The sequence below is a fragment of the Poecilia mexicana genome, unplaced genomic scaffold (assembly GCF_051168715.1).
Source record: "Poecilia mexicana isolate PSO_F unplaced genomic scaffold, ASM5116871v1 scaffold_6, whole genome shotgun sequence".
Classification (NCBI taxonomy): Eukaryota; Metazoa; Chordata; class Actinopteri; order Cyprinodontiformes; family Poeciliidae; genus Poecilia; species Poecilia mexicana.
Genome location: NW_028263375.1, coordinates 28,183,060 through 28,204,800, shown reverse-complemented (window position 1 = coordinate 28,204,800; position 21,741 = coordinate 28,183,060). Strand labels below are relative to the sequence as shown.

The 21,741-nt window shown below is 38.3% G+C and overlaps 1 protein-coding gene and 1 pseudogene across 1 annotated transcript; one reads left to right on the top strand and one right to left on the bottom strand.

The window, feature by feature from the left end:
* Positions 1–449: 449 nt before the first annotated feature.
* Positions 450–8,267, bottom strand: snx22 (sorting nexin 22). The gene is made up of 7 exons (XM_015000552.2): positions 7,953–8,267; positions 5,206–5,289; positions 4,909–5,013; positions 4,308–4,402; positions 4,008–4,040; positions 1,733–1,800; positions 450–1,660 (listed from the first exon to the last, which is right to left on the bottom strand). Exons 1-7 carry the CDS (start codon positions 8,037–8,039, stop codon positions 1,560–1,562), a joined length of 573 nt encoding a protein of 190 aa, XP_014856038.2. The 5' UTR covers positions 8,040–8,267; the 3' UTR covers positions 450–1,559.
* Positions 8,268–15,255: 6,988 nt separating this feature from the next.
* On the top strand, positions 15,256–18,916 carry LOC148159329 (uncharacterized; annotated as a pseudogene).
* Positions 18,917–21,741: the final 2,825 nt, after the last annotated feature.

Sequence of the window (21,741 nt, the reverse complement as noted above, 5' to 3'; positions counted from 1 at the left end):
GGACATTTCTGGTCAATTATACCATGTGGGACAGAAAAAACACATTTGTATTTGCATCTCAGCTCCAACTCAGCTGACTGAAATAGTCCAAACCTTCTTAACATGCCACAATGTAAAAACAATCAAAACAAAAAACAAACAAAAAAAAAGAACAATGCCACATAAAGCCCTATTGATATTTTTGTTTTTTATTAGAAAATGTAGGAAAGGTTTGTGTCTGCTCCAAAGTAAATTATTTTATCCCCTCAGCTCAGGTCAAATTACTATTCACAAAAAGCAGAAGAGTCAGCTAGTCATGAATCATCATAGCAAAGGAAAAAATTTCTCTTACTCATCCTTCAGCTGAGCAAGCGCCTTGCGCCTAACCTGCATGTTGGCGCTCGTCTTCCACCAGAAGGAAGAAGCGAAAATGAAAAGTTTAAAAGTGGGGGAAAAAAACACAAGTTGGGACCTTTTTGAATGATTTATTATAACTTCAATGTGAAATATAAATCATGCAAATAATAAAAAACTACAAAAGACAAACATTTAATTTTAAAAACAGTTGCCACATCGCATCTAAAGACTGTAAAAAACAGCATGACATATGCTTTAGGTTTTGTTGCCCCACACACCAGCTTTGTTGGGTCAAGTGCTTGATTGGGACAACTGTACACCAAAACATCTTTAAAATAACAAGACCGTAAAGTACAAGTAAAAACACGCGGCTCATGTCCCGGCTTCGCTGCCTTGAAACCTCAATTCTGAAATTTGTCTCACTGGATACAAATGGCATTTCCATTTCACAGCTGCATGTAGATAAAATAAAAGTTTGATGCATTTCAGTAATTTAGCTCAGAAACTGAAACTCGTGTCATGGGAAAATGTGGATGTTTGTTGTGCAATTCTAAGGAGAAATGCTGCGGTGTTGTTGCCCGGGTAACCTTATTTAAGCCCGTTTGGTGATTAAAGCTTACGCCGAATGAAAACACACAATTTTGTATTTCAAAATAATGTGATTACATAAAACTTGTAAAAAAAAAAAAAACTAGTACAGAACTAACATTACGTTTACATTATGACTGTCTCGATCACAGTAAAGACTCCCAACTTGACAGTTATCCAGCAGACAGTCGTTAAAATGTTTTATTAATGGAAAAAGCATATTAATGGAAAGTTCAGTGGAAGGAAAAAAAGGTGAAATGGAATATTGACTGCATCTAGCTCATTTGTTGCTTTGTTTTGATTCTGTGACGCAGTTTGTGTGAAAAGAGCCGTTACATTTTACCATACATCAGTCAATCCAACAAAAGTAAGAAATAAGAATCTTCTAGAAAAAGCCTCTCGTTTTCAAAAATCAAGCTCACTGTCTGGAAGAAGACCCGAGTTGATTTAAGCTTTTGTGTGCATATTATTCAGGTCTTCAGAGAAACTGAATTTGATTCAAGTCACAATGACCAAAATGAACTTGAACTGTAATGAATTTCTTCTCCTGAGTCAAATGAACCGTTCGACGATACTGTAATTCGTCGAAATGTAGCCATAGTTCTGTGTATTTATTCTTTGGGCCATGCTGCCTGTCAGGCGTCGTGGTCAGGGAGAATAGAGGCACTGAAGCTGACCCGGACGTCCCGGGGGTAGAAACCCTGCAAAACTCCGTCCACCACCATGTCCGGGAGGCCTGCGAGACAGAGGGCAGGGTTTGTTTCACCTGAACACAGACTGTCGCTCTGACATGTCGACTCAAAGCTACCTGATGAGCTGCCGGGCAGATAAGGATCCTGGAAGAAGCCCAGAACCCGTTGCTGTGGTAACTGGTAACTGTGGAAATAAAAAGTGGAAATGTAAGTAATCGATTCAGTGAAACAGTAACCTTCACCTGCCATACTGAAACTGAAGGCAGTAGTAGGGCTCAGACAGAAATCAGTTTTATTTATTCATTGAATTCTTTTGTCTTTGAAGATTTATGTTTCGAAAGAACATTTTTTTCAAATTACATCCTCCCCCCCTCCCACTCCAACAATGAACTCTTTGGGTTCTCATAGTTCAGAGTGATGTCAGCAAACCCAGAGCGGCCATCTTGTTTCACAGCTTCTATTTACTTAAACTGTACAACAAAAGGGTCAAGATACAATGTTGTTGTTTTTTTTTAATTACGAGAATAAAGTCATAATAGTACAAAAATAAACTCATAATATTAACAGAATAGAGTTGTAATTTTATGAGTACTACAAAATATTTAAATGTGGAAAGTTAAGCATCTTGTGAAATTAGACTGGTATAAATTTTACAGGTAGTACTCAACACTTAATCGCTATACTTAATCTTTTAAAACATCACCACTAAATTATCAGCATCAAGATTTTGAAACAATTTTGTTGTTTCAAAGAAGGAGCAACACAAACTAAGGCGGTCATGTCGAATCCTGATAAGTGAGATTTTTTCTCCTTTAAACAACTTTTCTCGTCATTTTAAGACAATGTTTTCTCGTAAAATTGCATCTTTTTTCCGCTATATTTCTCGCAATTACACAAAAATTCTCGTAGTTACGTTGCACAACTCAGAATATTGATGAATGAAATAAAAATATTCTAAACAAAATAAATAAATAAACCAAAAAACTAAAAAAAAAGATAAAAATGGAAAATCAGATTTTAATTTTAAGCCATGTTGCCCATGCTAAGCGAGTAGAGGCATGTCCAGCTTCATCTTTAAACAGTCGTGACATACCAGTGTTGATGCTTACACAAATATAAAAATCTAACTACGCTCTGCATTATGAGACGCAGTTTGGTGTTGAAAGCATCAGATCAGCGGAGCGGCTCCTAAGTGTGTCACGGTCTCTGGTTTGAGCCGCGCCGCGTCATCAAATGACCGGGAAGCGGGGTAGCCACGACGACGGCCCTGGAGCCGCATTCCATCTGCGCTCTGAACTACAAACGCTTTCAGGACATTCCTGGTCTCCTGATGCCACGGACACGAGGTAAACATCTTCTGCCTCCGTTTGCATTCACAGCAAACAGGACGCATGTTGGCGGCCGCCTCGGTGCCTAAAACACTCTACAAACATAGAGTTTTATTACATTTTGGAAAAATGATGGAAAAAGTTTATTTTAATGATTCCCATCACTGGGAGTCCGTCATCAAAAAAAGGTTGCTTCAGTCCAACAGTTTCATTACATCGTTTACCTCTCACCAGCAAACAATACTGACTGCTACTCTCCTGGAACCAGCAAGTTATAAAAAATGATCGATATCAGCATCATGGCTGAAAAGTACAGATTTTATTTTAGCCAGGGGGCGGCGCTGCCTCTTTCTCTTCCGTACATGTGGCAAATCTGGTCAGAATTACGCCTGACACAATAAATCAGTTAACCGCATGATAAGTTAAAATGGTATCAATAATTTCCACTTGCAGAATTTATTGTTTTTTCCTTTTCTGTTTCTCTCTTTTTTTTTTTTTTTTTCTCAACCAAAAACCAGATCACTAAAGTCTTCAGTCTTGTGTTTTGGCCTCAACTTGCTTTTTTGTTTTAAAGGACAATTTAATTTTGTTTACAGAGACTTCATAATTCATTTTATTTGTTCTTTTGTTTATTTATTTTGGATATTTAAAATGTCTTCTAGTTCCAGTGTTAAATGTTAGTTATATTTTAAGTTAATTGATCTTTGAGAATATGTTATTTACCATTATATTACCTAAAAATTGTCTCAAAGCAACGATATTATAGTTTATCACAATAACTTCTGGGACAATTTGTTACAGTAACAGTTCTAGGAAGAATCAAAGTAAATTTCAGTCCACAAAGTTTGAGGTTTTTTTACACGTCAGACTCAAACTGATATTAATGCTTCATAGGCCTCGTTTTTGCATTTTGGAGCTTTTTTCTCTGTATCCGGTCAGGAAGCAGAAAAATTTCAGCTGAGTGACCATGTTTAAATGTGTGTTAACTGATAAACTATTTAAAGTGATCGTCATTTACCTTTTCCTCCCTTTTTGTCCGATTGTTCTTAAAGTAAAAACTTACTTGTATTCCTGACTGTCCAGTTCATCCAGTGACCTAAAAACAGAATATTAAAATATTAGATATTACATTCATATGGAACAGTTTCATTTTGCTTTTAAACAGACGCCGTTTTCCACAAACAGCAACGACTCGATCTGAGCCGTCACTGCTGCTCTGGGGGGGACGCCGTGAAGAATGTTTCTCAAGTTTTATCATGTTGCCGCATTGCCCCCAATCTGAAAATAGAGGCAACAAATATAGCAACGCATGCAGCATCGCCGGTCGGCCGGCTCCCGGAGGAGAGCAGGCTGCTGGACTCACTCGACACTGCTGATCTTGTTCCCCGTGTGGAAGTGCTTCACGTGGAGGAAGTCCAGCAGCACCTGAGGCACGTCTTCGTTTTGGTAGATAATGTCCTTATGCGGAGAGAAAAACATACGACGGTGCGTCAGGCCCAAGAGAGAGGAGCAAATTTCTGCCAGAAAAACGCTGAAATTTTGAGGTTAACCTCAGAAATGTTCTAGAAGAAACTTGGATACTTCCAAGTTTGAAAAATTGACAATTTTCTACTTTTCAAGCTCAGAAATTTCTAAGTAATTGTATACATTTTCTGAGATTGAGCTAAAAAATTCTGATCTTTTTCTCGCAAATTTTCAACTTTTGAAACTCAGAAATTTTCATGTTTTTTCTATCTAATTTCTGAGTGTAGGCTCAAAATTAGATTCTTTTTTCCTACAAAATTTCAATGTTTGAAACTTAGAATTTTTAAAATTTTTTGTAGAAAATTTCTGAGATTAGTTTTTTTTGGCAGAAATTTACTTTTTTTTATATACATTTGCCCTAATATGCCATCATATAAACAAGAGATGGTGTCCACATAAACAGGACTTTATTATTATTATATGAAACCTCTGCTTCTTACCTGGATGTAATCTTCCAGCTCCTGCCGCCTCTGCTCCAGAGGTTTGGTCCTCAGATGGGGGTTCCTTTTGCTCGGAAAATCCGGAGTCTGGATGATCTTCTTAAGCTGCCAGCATCACAATAACACGTACATGCACGCAAAAACCATTTTATTTTATGGTTTCAGAAGCCCTAATGTGTTTCAAATCATTTTAAGGATTTTAAACATTGAAAGATACTGACCACAGACAAAAACAAAATGAAACCCTCCAAGAGATTTAAGAAAGCAGGACAAAGGAAGTCTGATATTAACACATACCTTCCTATGGAGCGTCTGGAATTCACTGTTTCTTCTGAGGACATAATGTTTCCTCTCATTAAACAAGACTTCAACTCTGAAAAGCTGAAAAAAAAGAAGATAAAAAAAGAAAATAGAAAAATAATCAAAAATCAAACTTCTTCACAAAATTGTAACTCTTCCAAGATAGATTAGTCAGAAGAAAAAAAAAAGTAAATTAGGAAATAAATTATTTGCTCATGCTAAGCTACACCAGGGAGAGAACTAGAACATGTAGGATGCCGGCCCTCCAGGACCCACTTTGGGCTCCACTGTTATAATCAATCTTTTTTAGCAGATTGTCAGTGCAAAAACAATCAACTCGCCTCTCCAGCAGGAGGCGGTAAAGAGCTTCAGACTTTTTTTCCCAGGATCGTTGCAGCACATGCTTTTCTTTCTGCTGCAATAAGTAACAATACTTTAAATAAATCAGAATGGAGTTTGCAAATATTTGAACCGACCTGTTAGACTTTACCAGACATCAGAACTGAACAGCAGATATGCAAAAAAACAACAAAAAAAAACAACATTTAGTGAGCCCTTCCAAGAGGAAAAAAAATCAATAAATGTTGAACTTTGCTTTTGTTTCAATAAATAAGAAGATAAAAGCAGGGCGAGTCGCTCATGTTCTGCACCACAGGCCGTCTGATTCACAGTGAGCCAAATTCCTCACTCTGGTGCCTCTGTTAGCTTTTCTGAATGTGGCACGTGATCATAGTAGCCTTCAGTGTGCTAGAAAGCACATATGTTCCTTTTAGCCATTCTTTTTTATCTACTCAGGTTCTGCTTCAGTTTCAGCACAAAATAAGACTTTTGTAGAGCAGCCTTGAAGCTGCAGTGGTTTCTAACTGTGCTGCATGATGGCTCTGTTTTCACAGGCCTGCTGGTTCACCAAGAGCAGCGCAGCAAAGAATTTGGTTCCTGTCCACAGCAGGCAGCCGGGAGCGAGAAACAAACATTTCCTTCCGATACCAGGTTTTATTTGGAATGATTTTGTTGCATAATTGTTTTTCTGTAATACTATTCTGTAGTGTGAAACTGAATGCGTCACATTTTAAAAAACAAACAATAATTACCGTATGCTGATTTTCTCTAAGTTTTGAAATTCTGAGTTTAAATACGTGTCGGAAACGAATCAGCAGGTTCTGTTAAAATCAGGTACTAGCTACAACGTTGAGGTAAGATCTTATGAATTTACCCTTTGCATAACCCTAGTGTCTATTGCCATTATCGTATCGATTATCACAATAAACGATACTTTTCACTGTTGTCACGATACATTCTGATGAATGACATTTAAAACCACCAGAACTGTCTGTTTTGTTGGGATTACTTTTTTTCACCGTTTATTTAATGAGAGTATTGAAAAAATACCAATACATTTGTAATTATGATTAAATGCTGTTACTGTGTACATATTAGTGATACTAATCTCATTTCTTTATGTTATCGGTGTCCTAAAGAAGCAAATGAGTTTGTTTGTCAAGAGTGATATTTGAGCTTATGTATGTTTGCAGTCACAGCCTAAAACAGTAGTAATAAATATTTCTTATCGTCACTTATGATCGATATTGCAATAATACCACAAAATATCGCAATATAAATAAATCTATATCGCCCACTGCACTCTCCTGTAGTCCTTTAGGTCCCTGATGAGACAGTGGGACAGTGATTCAAGTTCCTAACTGGTTTAACTGGTCCTGAATGTCAACGTAGGAATAAAATAACATTCATATAAAATAGGCTGCATCATATTTCAGGGCAGCATGAACAATGATTTTTGTAAGTGGATTATCCGCCAGTTCCCCAAACCTGTTCAATGATCAACAATTGAGCATTACCAAAGAGAGTAAATACAAGTATTGTTGTGTGTTAGGATTAACAGTATGAATACGTCTGTTACGCATGTTAGTTTCTCCCACCCTTGTTGGTTTGGAACCCACAGAAACATTCAGGCTTGTAAATATAATCACGAAAATATATAGAAATAAGCTCAGAAGCATAAAACGTCACACATTTTTTTAAAGACGATGCAAACGAAGGCTTTTTATTATCAATTAATCAAAATGACCAACTACAAATAAAAATGGTTTCACAATTTACATTGTTAGCAGCAACACAAAGCATAGGTCACAAAGAGTTTTAGATTTTCTTTAATATTATAGTAAATAGGACAACATCTAGACACTGATTTTTGCTCAAAAGTATCTTTTCTGCACCTAAATCTGCTTCAATTAATTTAATAAAACTAAGCTAAAAACAGCAAACATTTTTAAAGACAAACTATCCCAAATCATCTTCTATTATTTGGGACTAATCCTTTTAATATTAGTGAAATTAAAAAGACAGACCTTTTTAAGTTCTAGATTTTCAGTTATTTACATATTACAGTCTCCACAAAAAATCTATTTGATTAGTTTTAAATATTTGCTTAGTTTGTTGTTGAGCTGCTTTAAATAAAATAAAACAAATCACAGCAAAATTTTTCTAAAAACATATAAATTTAGCACGCGCGCGAGAAAAGTTTGTACCCGCTGTGAATTGAATCGCCTCTTCTTACAGGTAAGACTCACCTGGCCCCCGTGCGGCTTCATTCTTCGGCACAGAATAACAATTAGTGCGAAATTACACGCCGAGGAAGCGCGTGTTCGTCTGTGAGCGTTTTCAAACTTTCCCAATAAGTTTGAAAACGTTTAAAGTTGAATTTAGGACATTTGGACCGCGCTCACCTTCTTCGTCTTCCCAGACTCGTCCACCTCCCTCTCCAGCGACGGTATCGACACCTCAATCATGTGGGAAAGTTCCTCCAGCACCATCCGCTTTGACTTTCCGTCTCCGTTTGACTTTTTCCGTGACTGGAAAAACTTCAGGCGAAGAAACAGCAGCTTTGACGTGCGTGTGTCAGCTCAGGTAGGTGGAGGAAAGCGCCTGTGTTTTCTTTTCCGGTAGGTTTGCTCCTGTGTGCTCCACCTACTCACTAATTGGACAAACCCCGACAGGACATTAAAGGTGCAGTCCGGGTTTTTGAAGGCACACAGCTTTGGTTGTGAGAGAGAGCGAGGCAGCAGTAAAATGGGAAGCTGCGGTAGCCAATGTAAGCTTGTATGCTGAGTGTTTTGTTTTTTTAAAGTTTCATTCCCAATAAGTTATATGGAAGTCCAAAGTGTGGCCCCGGGGCCATTTGCTGCCTCTGAATGATTGTATGCGGCCCTTGACAACAATTCAGGCATGGGATAAATTTGTTTTGCCAAGCCAGATACAGTACTTGGGCTAGGCTAACACACACACACAAAAAAATTTATTACTAGAATAAAGTCAAAGTATTATGAAAATTTAGTTGTACAACCGTAAGTCAAAAATAATATGGCTTTAATATGAGAAGACTGATTTAAAAATGCAAGAAAAAATATGTAATATTGCCACAATAAGGTTGTCAAACTAAAAGAGTAAAGTAGTAATTTTATGATGACTCTAACATAAAAAAATAATAATATAGGAAGGTCTTTGTCTTGTGGAGTTATACTTTGGCATCAGTTTTACAAATAGGACATGATCTTTTAAGACATCAGCATCAAATTATCGTCAGTTGCAGGACTTTCAGAGCTTTGGTCTTATTCAAACACCTTCTAGTCATTTTACAACTTTCTTCTGGTAATTTTGTGTGTTTATTATACTACTAATTCTTGTTATTAAAAAAACAAACAAACAAAAGATTCTTACTCTTGCCCTAACTCAGAGGTTCCCAAACTGTGGGGCGCGCCCCCTAGGGGGGGCGCCGTGTCATTGCAGGGGGACGCGGGAAGCCGTCTGGATGAAAAAACAAAACAAAACATGAACACTGTATGCGCTGGGTTTTTACCTTAGAATGGCCAACTCTCTGTTATTCCTATGTCAATTTGATACAGTAGAGGTTTACACACTTCCCATATTTGTGTCCTCTGTCACTTTTATCAGCGATTAAAACTGTTTAATCCGTTGTTAACATGTTGTAACCTGTTTTTCCGAGCCGCCTTTAAACGCAACATGAGCGCTACGACGCTCGCGCTGGGTTTACACCTGTGAATGAGATCTGCTGCTGCTGTGCGGAGCTACGTAGGTTTGTGTTAGAATCACGGTGTTCTGTCAGATCAGCATACTTTGTCAGATAGTCATATGCTTAGCTCAGGTATACGCTGTCATTACCATATGATTTTATTTAATCAGCAACATAGGATCATGACGTAGATCATCATACACTTTGTTATTAACAGCAGTATAGCATCCTGACTTAGCGGTTAAGTAGGTTAATGAGTTTTACACGGGCGTGTGTTGTAGTTGACTGCAGCTGCAGCCAGACCTGCTTTAAATACACTTTGAAACCACGACAACGCATGTAAATTCATCTAGTTATCATATTATACGATATTATAAACAATTTAATGACTTCTTTTCGTCATAACTTGTTGCATATGCTGAACTGACAACTCCACTGACGTCGGACTTCTTAATGCGCATGCGCGGGCATGCGTACTAACTGCATGTATGCTATCCTGACAGCGTATAGCTATCTGATAGAACACCCGCAGCAAACCAGCAAAACGCAAAGAACTTTTCACAGTTTTTCCCTCCAAACTAACCGACTGAGTTGAGTAAAGCTGTTGGATGCAGGTAATATTAGCTAAAAGATGACTAGCTAATATCAATACAGAACCTTAAGCTTAACAAGTACCTTGTATGCTACCGATGTTGGTGTCTATTTTCAGCTACATACATTCATTTTACCCCCAAAAAAGTCGATGCCCCCCCCCACGTCACACGCGTCGTTTCAACCAGACAGCCATTTGTAATCCATAGGGGGGGCGCAGAAGAAAAAGTTTGGGAACCACTGAACTAACTGAAGTTGTAGACATCAGACTACTTTGTATGTTTCATTAAAATATTATGCAGGGTTTATTGTTGGACATGTAAAAATGAGAAAATAATTATTATTATTATTATTATTATTTTATTATTATTATTATTATAACATTTTCTTGCTATTTTAAACAAGATGGTGAAAACTTTGTGGCCCATTGAGAACTTTCAATTTGACAAAAACCTTAGACACCACTGATAAAGTGGAAGGAACGATTTTAACTGTTTTTGCCGTCTGTCCACACAGAAACTGGTCTAGGGGTTCCAAAACGTTTTGTTTTTCTTTTAAACGGTTCAGTAATGAAGATTTTTCTCTTGCGTTTGCGTCCAACCTCTAACTCGACATCTATAAACTCCAAATATGTCTTACACAAAGGCAGATTTAACGTTCATGGCGGCGTCTTGTTAATATTCTGCCATTCTTCTGTTCTTGTTGCGTTTACCGCTAGCCTCGTGTGGAAGCTTTATGTGACTGTCCCACGCGCCACTTTCAGGTCTGGAGGAGTAAAGAAATAGTGTTTTGGGCCGTTCTCGGAGTGGATGAAAACCTTTTCAGGACACAAGTGTTTTTGAAACCGATACTTGTTTTAGAAAAACAAAACGTTTCTGAGTGGACGGGGCCTAAATGGGTTGGTTTAGATTTTCTTTGAACTGTGTTTCTGAGCAGAAAGGTTTCACATCACTGTGAACCTATTGGAATATTTTTTTTAAAAAACCGACAGAGAGGTCAATCCGCGTCATTAGCTGATTTGGTGTTTACAGCTTTATTTTCCACTTATAACAACAAAGATGGTTATTTCAAAAACCAAAAGGCATCAAACTAATTAGCCTTTTTTTTTTTTTTTTTGAAAAACAAATATTGTTCTATTCTGTTGTCTCTTGTTTCAGTCTCTCGCTGTATTCTCTGCTTAAGCTTCTTCTAAGAAGCCAAGGCCACCGGCTTTCAGACAACTTCCAGAGAGTGCCTTGCAACTTTCAAATCCAGCTTCACTTCCTGCTGCAACTCAAACACAAAATAAAACCGAAAACAACGGGCAGCGAAAAAGGGATCTAAGCCCTGGCCGCATAACCGCACAGCTCTCCTCACATCCCTTAAGAATCGCAGCTCACCAGACGCTGCAGCCGAGAGGAAGAAAAAAAAAAGAAAGTTCTCGTTGGATTCCTAAAATATTGTTCTCCTCCCAAACTGCCCAATGTGAACAATGCTCCACCGCTCGTGGCTCATTTTTCAGGAATTTATCTCCACAGGAATCACGTGCTCCACCTGTGACCCTCATCACGGGATTTAGATCTTCCCATTCCGGCTGTTTCTCATGCATTTCAGAAAATCAAGCAGGCAGAGGAGATGACTTAATTACGGGAGGATGTGTGACCTTACAGGGTGAAAATATCACTGCTGGGTGAACGCATAAGAGTTTTTTTTTTTCCATTTGCCTGTTGTATCAGCACATATTTCATTATCACTTTAACAAATGTCTTCCTCTTTGTGCGTAAGCACAAAGAGTCCAGGTTCAATAACTTCAATAAGTCACAACAGAGTCTGTTAAGCTGCAGTAGCTATAAAACGTCTAAATCAATATTGGCCATTTTATATAGTTCCTTAAATTTCAAACCGTCTTTTGCGTCCTCCTTTTTGGCTGTTGGTGCTTTTTTTTTCTCTCCTGCCTGTTTTTGTCTGTTTTTGTCAGTAGAGGTTTACACACTTCCCATATTTGTGTCCTCTGTCACTTTTATCAGCAATTAAAACTGTTTAATCCGTTGTTAACATGTTGTAACCTGTTTTTCCGAGCCGCCTTTAAACGCAACATGAGCGCTACGACGCTCGCGCTGGGTTTACACCTGTGAATGAGATCTGCTGCTGCTGTGCGGAGCTACGTAGGTTTGTGTTAGAATCACGGTGTTCTGTCAGATCAGCATACTTTGTCAGATAGTCATATGCTTAGCTCAGGTATACGCTGTCATTACCATATGATTTTATTTAATCAGCAACATAGGATCATGACGTAGATCATCATACACTTTGTTATTAACAGCAGTATAGCATCCTGACTTAGCGGTTAAGTAGGTTAATGAGTTTTACACCTTCTGATGATGCATCATCAAACGTCTGACCTTTGTGCTTTTTGTGGTTTTTCCTTTGGATTATTTCACTAAAACCTTTGACAGAATTTAGGTAAAGTTGACTGGCTTGATACCTTCAATAAGTCACAACGGAGTCTGTTAAGCAGCAGTAGCTATAAAACGTCTAAATCAATATTGGCCATTTTATGTAGTTCCTTAAATTTCAAACCGTCTTTTGCGTCCTCCTTTTTGGCTGTTGGTGCTTTTTTTTCTCTCCTGCCTGTTTTTGTCTGTTTTCCTGTCTGATCCCTTTATTTGTCTTCCTTTCTAGAGTTTTCCTGATTTTTCCAGTTTAGGGTAACATCCAGGAAACAGTTTAAATCTATTTCTGTTCTGCAAGTTCAATCTGTTGTCCTACTGTTCAGTCTACTAATAATAGAAGAACAGTTTGCGCTGTGTTTTTAATCAACGTTTGTTGTTGTGGTTATCATTTTGCTCTTCCGTCCTTTCTTTTTTAATCGTATACCAAACTCAGCTGTAAACTCATCAACCAAAAACAGCAACTGGATGCTGGCATGAATATTAATATTTAAGTCAGTGACAATTAGACAGTTACTAAAATAAATACTCAATTGATAGACTAACTGAATCTTCTGTGGATGGAACGTTATTTAAGTTGCTCATCAACATGTTCAAACATGCTTAGTGACATTTCAATTTCTTCTTGAATTTGAAAGTAGGTCAGCAAAACTTCCCAAACTGGACAGACACACCAGCTGGTCTTGTAGCCGTGACGCAATTTGTCCAAACTAGAGTGTGAATGAAAGGGAGTGCTGTCGCCCAGATTATCCGAGGCATTCCTGGGCTGCATCCACATACACAGCACAGCATTTTATCATGAAATGGCTCCTCACAACAACGTAAAAGGAAAGACATGTGGTACATGAGTATATTTAATTTAAGGTTTGGAGAAGCCTTGCGTGCTGCTGAATATTTTATGTTGAGGAAAACTTTTTAAGACTTGAACTGAAATACGTGGCTGGACTGTCACATTTAATGATGATTCAAATTTGATCAAATGAAAAAAAGAGCTAAGAGTTCCCTCTGCTGGGAAGAAAGTTTAAAGCCGCTACTATTTCCACATGACCCCACTACTAAGATTTTCTTGCAAGTATGTGATTTCTTCTATGTCCTTCAACTAAAATAGTGAATTTAAAATAATCCACACCTTCCAATATGGAAAGTATGGAAGCATATTTGAATTTGAATTAGAAAATATATCTGCAGTCTCCTTTGAAACACATGAAGGTTTCCTCCAGGAAAAGGAAATACCTCTGAGTGATATCAGATGAGTGTTCAAAAATATCAAGACATTGTGTGTTTATTTAAGCCCCACATATCCTCTGAAAACAACTTAATTTAATAAAAAATTAACTTGTCTCATTTGTAATTTAGCCATATTGAAAGCTACAAGAAATAACTGATCGATTCTTTTTCAATAAAATTTTAACACAAAGAAGGAAATGAATTAAAATATACAGAAACTGAAGTTTTTTGGTCACATTACCTGGAAGCTAATACAAAGAGATCCATAACTTTCCATTAAAATATATTGTAAAGTCAGAGATGAATGAAAATCCTACTAAATCAAGTGTGTAACAAATTCAGGGGGGAGCCGTTCTGTGATTGGCAGACCGAGGCCATCTGGGAATACCAGGTGCAGTAAGCTTTTTGTCCATAAGATGGTGCTATTGTTTCTTTTATTATTTTTTTTAAGTGGCCAACATATTATTTAGGATCTAAATTGTATTGTCTTTTCTTTTTCAAAGTTGGACGGTGCCTTCATCTGTATCTAATAAAGTAAGTGCCACTTGGACTCTTGAAAACCATTAATAGTTCACATTTTAAAACTGTGTTAATACTAGAATTCCACATTATTTCAGCCACGTTGAATTTTAGATTTTGGAAGTAATTTTTCTTTGATTTGTTTAGTGATACCCAAAGCATGGATATTTCTTTAAGAACTGTGTTATATTCATAAGATTGTAAAAATTAATGAGTTAAACCCAGTTTATGTCGCTGTAAAATGAAAGTCTTCCATTTTTATTCCAGTGTTGGTGAAACTATATATGGACTTTGAAGGCCTATTTTTTACCCGTTCTCTGAGGTGTTATTCCTTTTTGAATGTTTGAATATACTGGAAATATATGTGGTTTGAGGCATAGTGGTGCCTTTAAATAAAAATTCTGTTCTGAAGGTTGCTTATCACATCCTCTTATAGCACTTCTAAGAAGCCTTCACTGGGTCAGGTATTAATGTTCTATCGTAAAACTAAGACTGTACTTTAAAAAGTAGCATTACAGTTTTCTTTTTCAGTAGCTTACTAATAAAGTGAATGCAGTAGTAAAACTAAATTTACTGTAAAAATACTGGAACGCTACTATTTGAAGGTATATTTACTTTCACCACTGTATTTTACGGTGGCCAATAGGTACAAACACCCAGCAAAGACGCGAAAAACACATGCAACAAAAAAGAGATGCAAACAAAAAATGCTGAAAACAGAAGTGATCCAGACCACTAGAGGGAGTCGAACAAAGAACAGCTGTGTCCGAAGTCAGGTTTTGCATCATTGGGTCTTCGAGGACCGGAAGAGAGAAGCTGTAGCTTCCAGCTAGCTGCTTAGCCTCTACCGTGGCGTTATGTTGCTTAGCAACCGTGACAACATGAATCACATAGCGGCGAAGGAAAAAAAACGGACTGGAAGTATGTTTTTTTCTCCTGATTTCTCTATTACTTTTCACCTTTTGTAATAAAGGCTGTTGCACATTAAAAAAATATTAGTCGGATTCTAAAATGTTCAAACACGTATAGCACATTTACACAAGGAATGTAAGCACAGTATCCCTTTTCAAATACTCTCCAAATCTCAGGTAAGACAATACAGTTTAATCAAACTGTATTGGCTTAACTTTAATCAGTCAAACCGATTTGCTCAGGAATATATTAATTATTTGAGTGAACCAAAATATTACAACTAGATGTTACCTGACTTAACTGTAATTTGGGAAAGCCCAAATGAGTCAGGTGTTCTCCCGTGGTATACTAAACCTGGACCAGCTGGCAGCAGGCGAGGGGAGCTGGGTGTGTTAATACAGCGGGAGCAGACATCTCCGAAAACGTCGGAGCAATATTGCAATTAGGTGATGCACTGATGAACCGAGCAGAAATGTGAGATTTATACATCTACATTCTCGCCTACAAACATTGTTTAAATCATGTTGTGTCACGGTTGCTAAACGCCGAGGTGGAGGCTAGGCAGCTAGCTGAAAACTACAGCTTCTCTCTGCAATGCTCTCTGCCTTCGCAGGACCCCTCTTCCGTAGACCGGGTCGTTTCTCAAGCCCATGACAGCTTGAAAGGATGCAGACCCTGAATTCGGACACAAAGCTCTAGTGGTCTGAAACACTTATTTTTATATATTTTTTGCATGTCTTTTTTGTTTGCGTCTTTTCTTTGTTCTATTTGTTTTTCTCGTGTTTGCTGCGCGTTTGCACCTGTCGGCCACCGTAGTATTTTAACGATTCTGTATTTTAGTTCTGTTGGGCTCCATATGGTTGTGTATTTGTTATAAGTTCCCAGATAGCACAGAATGATTGAAACAACATTGAATCAATGTCAGCCAGAAACATTGAATCAACGTTGAACGCTGACATTGAAACAACATTGAAAGTGGTCAGTTACTTGTATGTTGAATCAACGTTAGGGTTTCAACCATAACTGACATTATATCAGTGTTGATTCAACCATCATCTGTATGCCAACTTACATGCATATTTGTGTGGATATTGCATTGAATCAGTTAGGATTCAACGTTGATTCAACCTTCATCTGAACGTGGATCTGCATGCAGATATATGTTGATTCCTCATTGAATAGGTTAGGAATCAATTTTGATTCAACCTTCATCTGAACGTGAATATCAGGGAATACCAGGTGCTGTAAGCCTTTTTGTGCAGCAGAGGGTGCTGCTGCTCCCTTTCAGCTACTCGTCCCTCAATGTTTTGCCCCCACATAGAAGCACTGCAAAGCCGACATGCATTTTGTTTGTCAGGCCAAACAAAAAGCAAGCGCCAGCTAGCTGCTCTGCTGTACAAAATGCTGGAGCTGACGCTGCTTTGCGGCTTACGGCCACACTACCTTGGTCACCCCCGCTCTGCGTCAGCCAGTTGTTTGTTTGCACAGCGGTAGGAGTACCATTTTTGCAGCTCTGTTTTTTCGTTCTTTTTTGGATTTTGGGACCTTTTGGGGGGGTTTTTTATTTTGTGGAATTACCTCCCCACAGTTTTCTACTGTTGGGGAGGGGTTTTCTCTTTTTTGTAATGGAGTTTTCAAAGGACAAGCGGACTGATCCCTCGGTTTTGGACAATTTGGAAAGGAACACGGAAATGAGCTTCGAACAAGTGAAAATGACTGGAGTATTTGAAAAAGAAAACACGGTACAAATTGAAGTTGTGGGAGTAGAGAAGATTTCAGTGCTAGACCTAATGAAAAACATACGCTTCCTGTGTGGATGTTTATTAGCATGTCGATTATTATCAGACAGGAAATTTGAAATTATATTAAGCAACGAAAAAGCAAAAAAAGAGACTTTTGGACGGTTTCAAGATTGGATCATCCACAATACACGCTAAAGAACTTATAAATGATGAACTGGTGGTTTCCTTCTTGACGTTACCTGCCTACATCACGGATGAGGAAATTTTAAGCAAGCTACATACTTGGGGAGTTAAAGCGGTATCAGCAATCAAGCGTCGGGTGTGTCCGGGAACCAAGATCGCCGATGGAACATGGTTTGTAAAAGTTAAATTTACTGAAACTGTACAGTCTCTGCCTTATTCTGCCAGATTTAACACAGCTCTTGGTCCGGAATATTTCAGAGTAATCCACGATAGACAGGTTAAAGTTTGTAGGATATGTTTACAACCAGGCCACATTGTCAGGGACTGTCCTGATTTTTGCTGCCACTCCTGCGGAGTCCAGGGGGCTTATGCAAGAGAATGCTCGGGAAAAAAACGGGAAAAGAAATGTCAAATCTGCCAAAATCAAATAGATAAATGCATTTGCAACTTAAGTGAATCTGATGATCAAGACCAGGGTCTGACGGCGGACTTTGAGGAAGCCCACGCAAAGCGGAGGGGGAAGTGGGAAGAGAATGAGCAGGTGGAGGGAGGCGAGGAAGAGCTGAGCGAGTGCATGCCAAGTGCTGAGCGGTCTGTGGCCAGAGCGCCGGACACAGAGGTGTCCGGCGCGCTGGCCATGGGCGAAGCATCCAAAGACGGCAAAAACACGGTCGAGGAGGAGCGGGGAGAAATCGCTGCGCCTCTTCCCCCTGTGGCCGAAGAAAACTCGCAACTTCTATCGCCGGCTCATCTGCCGTCTTTCCAAACCCCGCTGAGAGCTTGGCCGCGGACGCTCAAAATAGTGGACAATAGAGTCGGACCCTGATCTTGATCTTACAAAAATAATACAAACGAGGAAAAGACTGACAACCCTAGCAACAAAACCCAAAAGAAAAGCCAAAAAATGACTATGGCAACATTTTTCCACTTAACACTAATTAATGCTCCTTCTCTCGCTTCATGCCCGTGGGCTCCGCAGGGAAGAAAAGGTGAACGCAGTCATTTTTCAATCGCATTTCGATATACTCTGTCTACAAGAAACAAAGTGGGATATTTCAAAAGAAAAAGAGATGTCACATAAATGGAAAGGGAAAATGTTTTCATCTACATCAAGTACTCAAGCGGGTGGGGTGGCTATTTTTATGAGGGAGGGTCTATTTAACAATTGTCATTTAATTCATAAAGATCAGCAGGGCAAATTTATCATAATAGATTTCTTTTACAATAATATATCATGTAGGTTAATTAATATTCACGCACCAAACATAGACTCACATAGGAAAAGGTTCTTTATTGGTTTAAGACAATGGATAGTCACAAATTGTATCATAATAGGAGATTTTAATATAACACTCACAAAATCTGACATTTCAAATAACTGCACATTTTCTGAGGATTATAGTAGGAACACACTTTTTGACATCATTACACAAAATAGTTTGGTAGATATTTGGAGACTTTTTCACCCAGGTAAAAAACAATTTACCAGAAAACAGGTCATTTTAGGAAAACTGAAACAACCACGACTCGACTTGTGCCTGATTTCGTCTTCTCTTGTCCCCGAGGTGTCATCCTGTCTCATCCGGGACAACGCCTGGAGTGACCACTCCTTCCTGCAGGTTGAGATGGGAAGAGGCATCAGAAATGGGGGTCTCCGGTGTCTGAATGCTGCTCTTCTTCGGGATGAGGCTTACAGAGGTGAGATCAGCGTCCTGCTGCAGACCCTGAGTGGGGAGATGGATCATACCGACAACCTGCTAGAGTGGTGGGATCAGGTTAAACAAAAAATAAAAAATGTTTCAATAAAATACAGTCGACAGCAAAAACGGAGGGAACTCCATAATGAATCCATTTTAAGAAGAAAATTAAATAGTGAATTAGACAATTTAGAAAATGACCAAAGCAGGGACATAACAGATTATTTAATTGTAAAAAAAAACAACTAGATCAAATAGAAATAAATAAATGTAAAGGAGCCATTATTCGCAGCAAAGCAAAATATCCAACAGGAGAAAAATCCACAGCTTTTTTTCTGGCTCAGGAGAAACGTAAACAAACTAACGCAACAATAAATGAACTACTAAATGAGAAAGGAGAGAAGGTGTCACAGGCATTTTGGAAACCGTTCAGAATTTTTATTCACAACTTTTCATAAGCGAAAACATTTCAACCAATAAAATAAATCAGGTTGTCTGTGTGATTGATTCCTCACTCTCTCAGGAAGACAGTCTCTGTTGTGATGCTCCATTGATGGAGGAAGAAATTCACCACGCCATCAACTCATTGAACAATAATAAAAGCCCAGGACATGATGGCATAACTTCTCAATTTTATAAACAGTTCAAAGAGCCAATAAGTAAAATATTATTGCGGGTTTTCTCTGTCATGGAGCAAACAGGGTGCACGCCCAAGACCTTCGCCCAAGGAATCATAACCATTCTTTACAAAAATAAAGGAGACAGAAATAACTTAGAAAACTACAGACCCATCCGTTTATTAAATACAGATTACAAAATATATTCCAAAATATTAGCAAACAGGTTAAAATCAGTAACAGGCACTTTAATCAGTCCATCGCAAGCTTATGGTATTCCTCAAAGAAACATTTCAGATACAGTGCTATCAATAAATCATACTATCCAGTCCATGGTCAGTTCTCAGGACATATTTCTTAATGTAGATTTCAGTAAAGCATTTGATAGGGTAGAACACAACTTTTTATGGGCAGCTTTAAATAAATTTGGATTTGGTCAATCGTTCATCAGTAAGCTACAGTTATTATATTCAAAAGCAGAAAGTAAAGTCAAATGCAATGGTCATTTCACAGATTTTTTTCCAACTACATAGGTCAGTCAGACAGGGGTGTCCTCTGTCCTCCCTGCTCTACAGTCTGGTGGCCAAGCCCCTCGCCATCCTGATCAAACAAGACAAAAACATTCAAGGAATAAACTCACCACAGGGCAATGACAGTAAAATATTTCAGTTTGCAGACGACACTTCAATAACAGTAAAAGATTAAAACAGTTTAGAATTGGTTATCAAACATCTACATACTTACGGTTCAGCCTCAGGAGCAAAAATTAACACAACCAAATCTGAGATCATGTATTGTGGCGAGGCAGCTCAGACGCAGGGAAGGTGGGGGTTTAGGGAGGTGGAGGACACAGTCAAGGTCTTGGGCGTGTACCTTGGTAAGCAGCGAGAAGCGGCGAGAGACGAGACCTGGAAAAACACCATAAACAAAGTGCAAAAACAGCTCAATCTCTGGAATCAAAGAAAATTAACCATCAAAGGAAAAGTAGTTATAATAAACAGTCTAATCATTTCTAAAATCATTTATCCACTCAGTGTTTATGATCTCCCAAAACAAGTACTCAGCAAATTTAACAGTCAAATTTCAGTTTTCATCTGGAAAAGCAGAAACAATCTAGTCAGCCATAAAACAATGATCGCTCCGTCTAAAGAGGGAGGACTCAAACTAGTAGACATTCAATCAAAAAAACAAGCAATAAGAATAAGGCTCATCACCAGGTTCTTAACTTCTCCTATCAAGCACATCTGGCATGACTATTTTCTATCCTGTTTCAACTCATTTGGTATGAAAAACATTTTTAATCTGTGTTCAATTTCTGATCTAAAACAAATACAATCTGACGAATTATTCACAGAATGTCTCGAAGCCTGGAACAAAATTAGGTTTAAACTAGTCACACATGTCAAATACAGGTCTCGTCTCTCGCTGCCAATTTTCAATAACCCTGAGGTGCTTTGCGAGGGCAGGATGCTAGATCTCCCATCCTGGAGGAGAGCAGGTATTCACACCTTTGGGCAGATTCTGAATGATCGAGGATCAGTGGATATTAATAAAATATTAAATCATTTCAGATCCTCTAAAATGCCCTATAAAAGGAATGTTATTGTTAAACATGCTAAAAAGATCCAGGCCGCTTTGCCTTTCTACTGCTCCTCGATCATTGGCAGGAGAGGACGACATCAGGAGGTGCAGGATGACACCCCGACTTTCCTTCTATCAATCGGTAATCAGAAAACAAATATCAATTCAGTTACAACAAAAAAATGGTATCGCCTATTGGTTGCACGGATCAGCACAGAACCCACAGCTCACAAACAATGGGCTAAAATATTTTCCAGTATACCGGTTCATAACATTTGGTCAAACATACAGTTCAAATTCAATCATCAACAAGCCAACAACACGGATTTTCTGTTAAGGCACAGAAGGATTTTTACGGGCGTCATCCTGCACCAGATAAACAAGGAGAAGTATGGCAGAGACTGTACATTTGTCTTTCAGACCCCGAGACATTATAGCACCTGTTCCTTCGCTGTGCCGGCTGCACCCTCTTCTGGAACAGGATCCATCACATCATCACCAACATCTCTTCAATAGACGACAACAACTGGGACTCAATCAGACTCTTGGGCTTTACATCTTCTTTTGGACACTTAACAAGGAAAAAATTCAATCTCTGCAACATTATTTTATCCCTGGCCAGGCACACCATCCACACTTCAAGAAATCATCAGTTGTACGAAAATAAGAAGGTGGATCGTTGGAAGTTTTTTTCAGGACTATTGCAAAATCATTTCAAGACAATCAATAGCATCAATAAAGAGCTTTGTGAAGATATGTTTGGACCTCTTCTAAAATGTGCATATTATCAAGAATACACTTTTTGAACCTTTATTGCTTAGTATAATTAATAATGTTTTCTTGTTTATTTTATTTGCGCATAAATTTAAGTATGTTTTGTTTAAATTTAAAAAAATAAAAACAAAAAAAGTATTGTGAACTATTGCACTTCAATACAAGTTCATTGTTTTAATTTGAAGGAATTAAGTTCGCCTATGTATATGATTG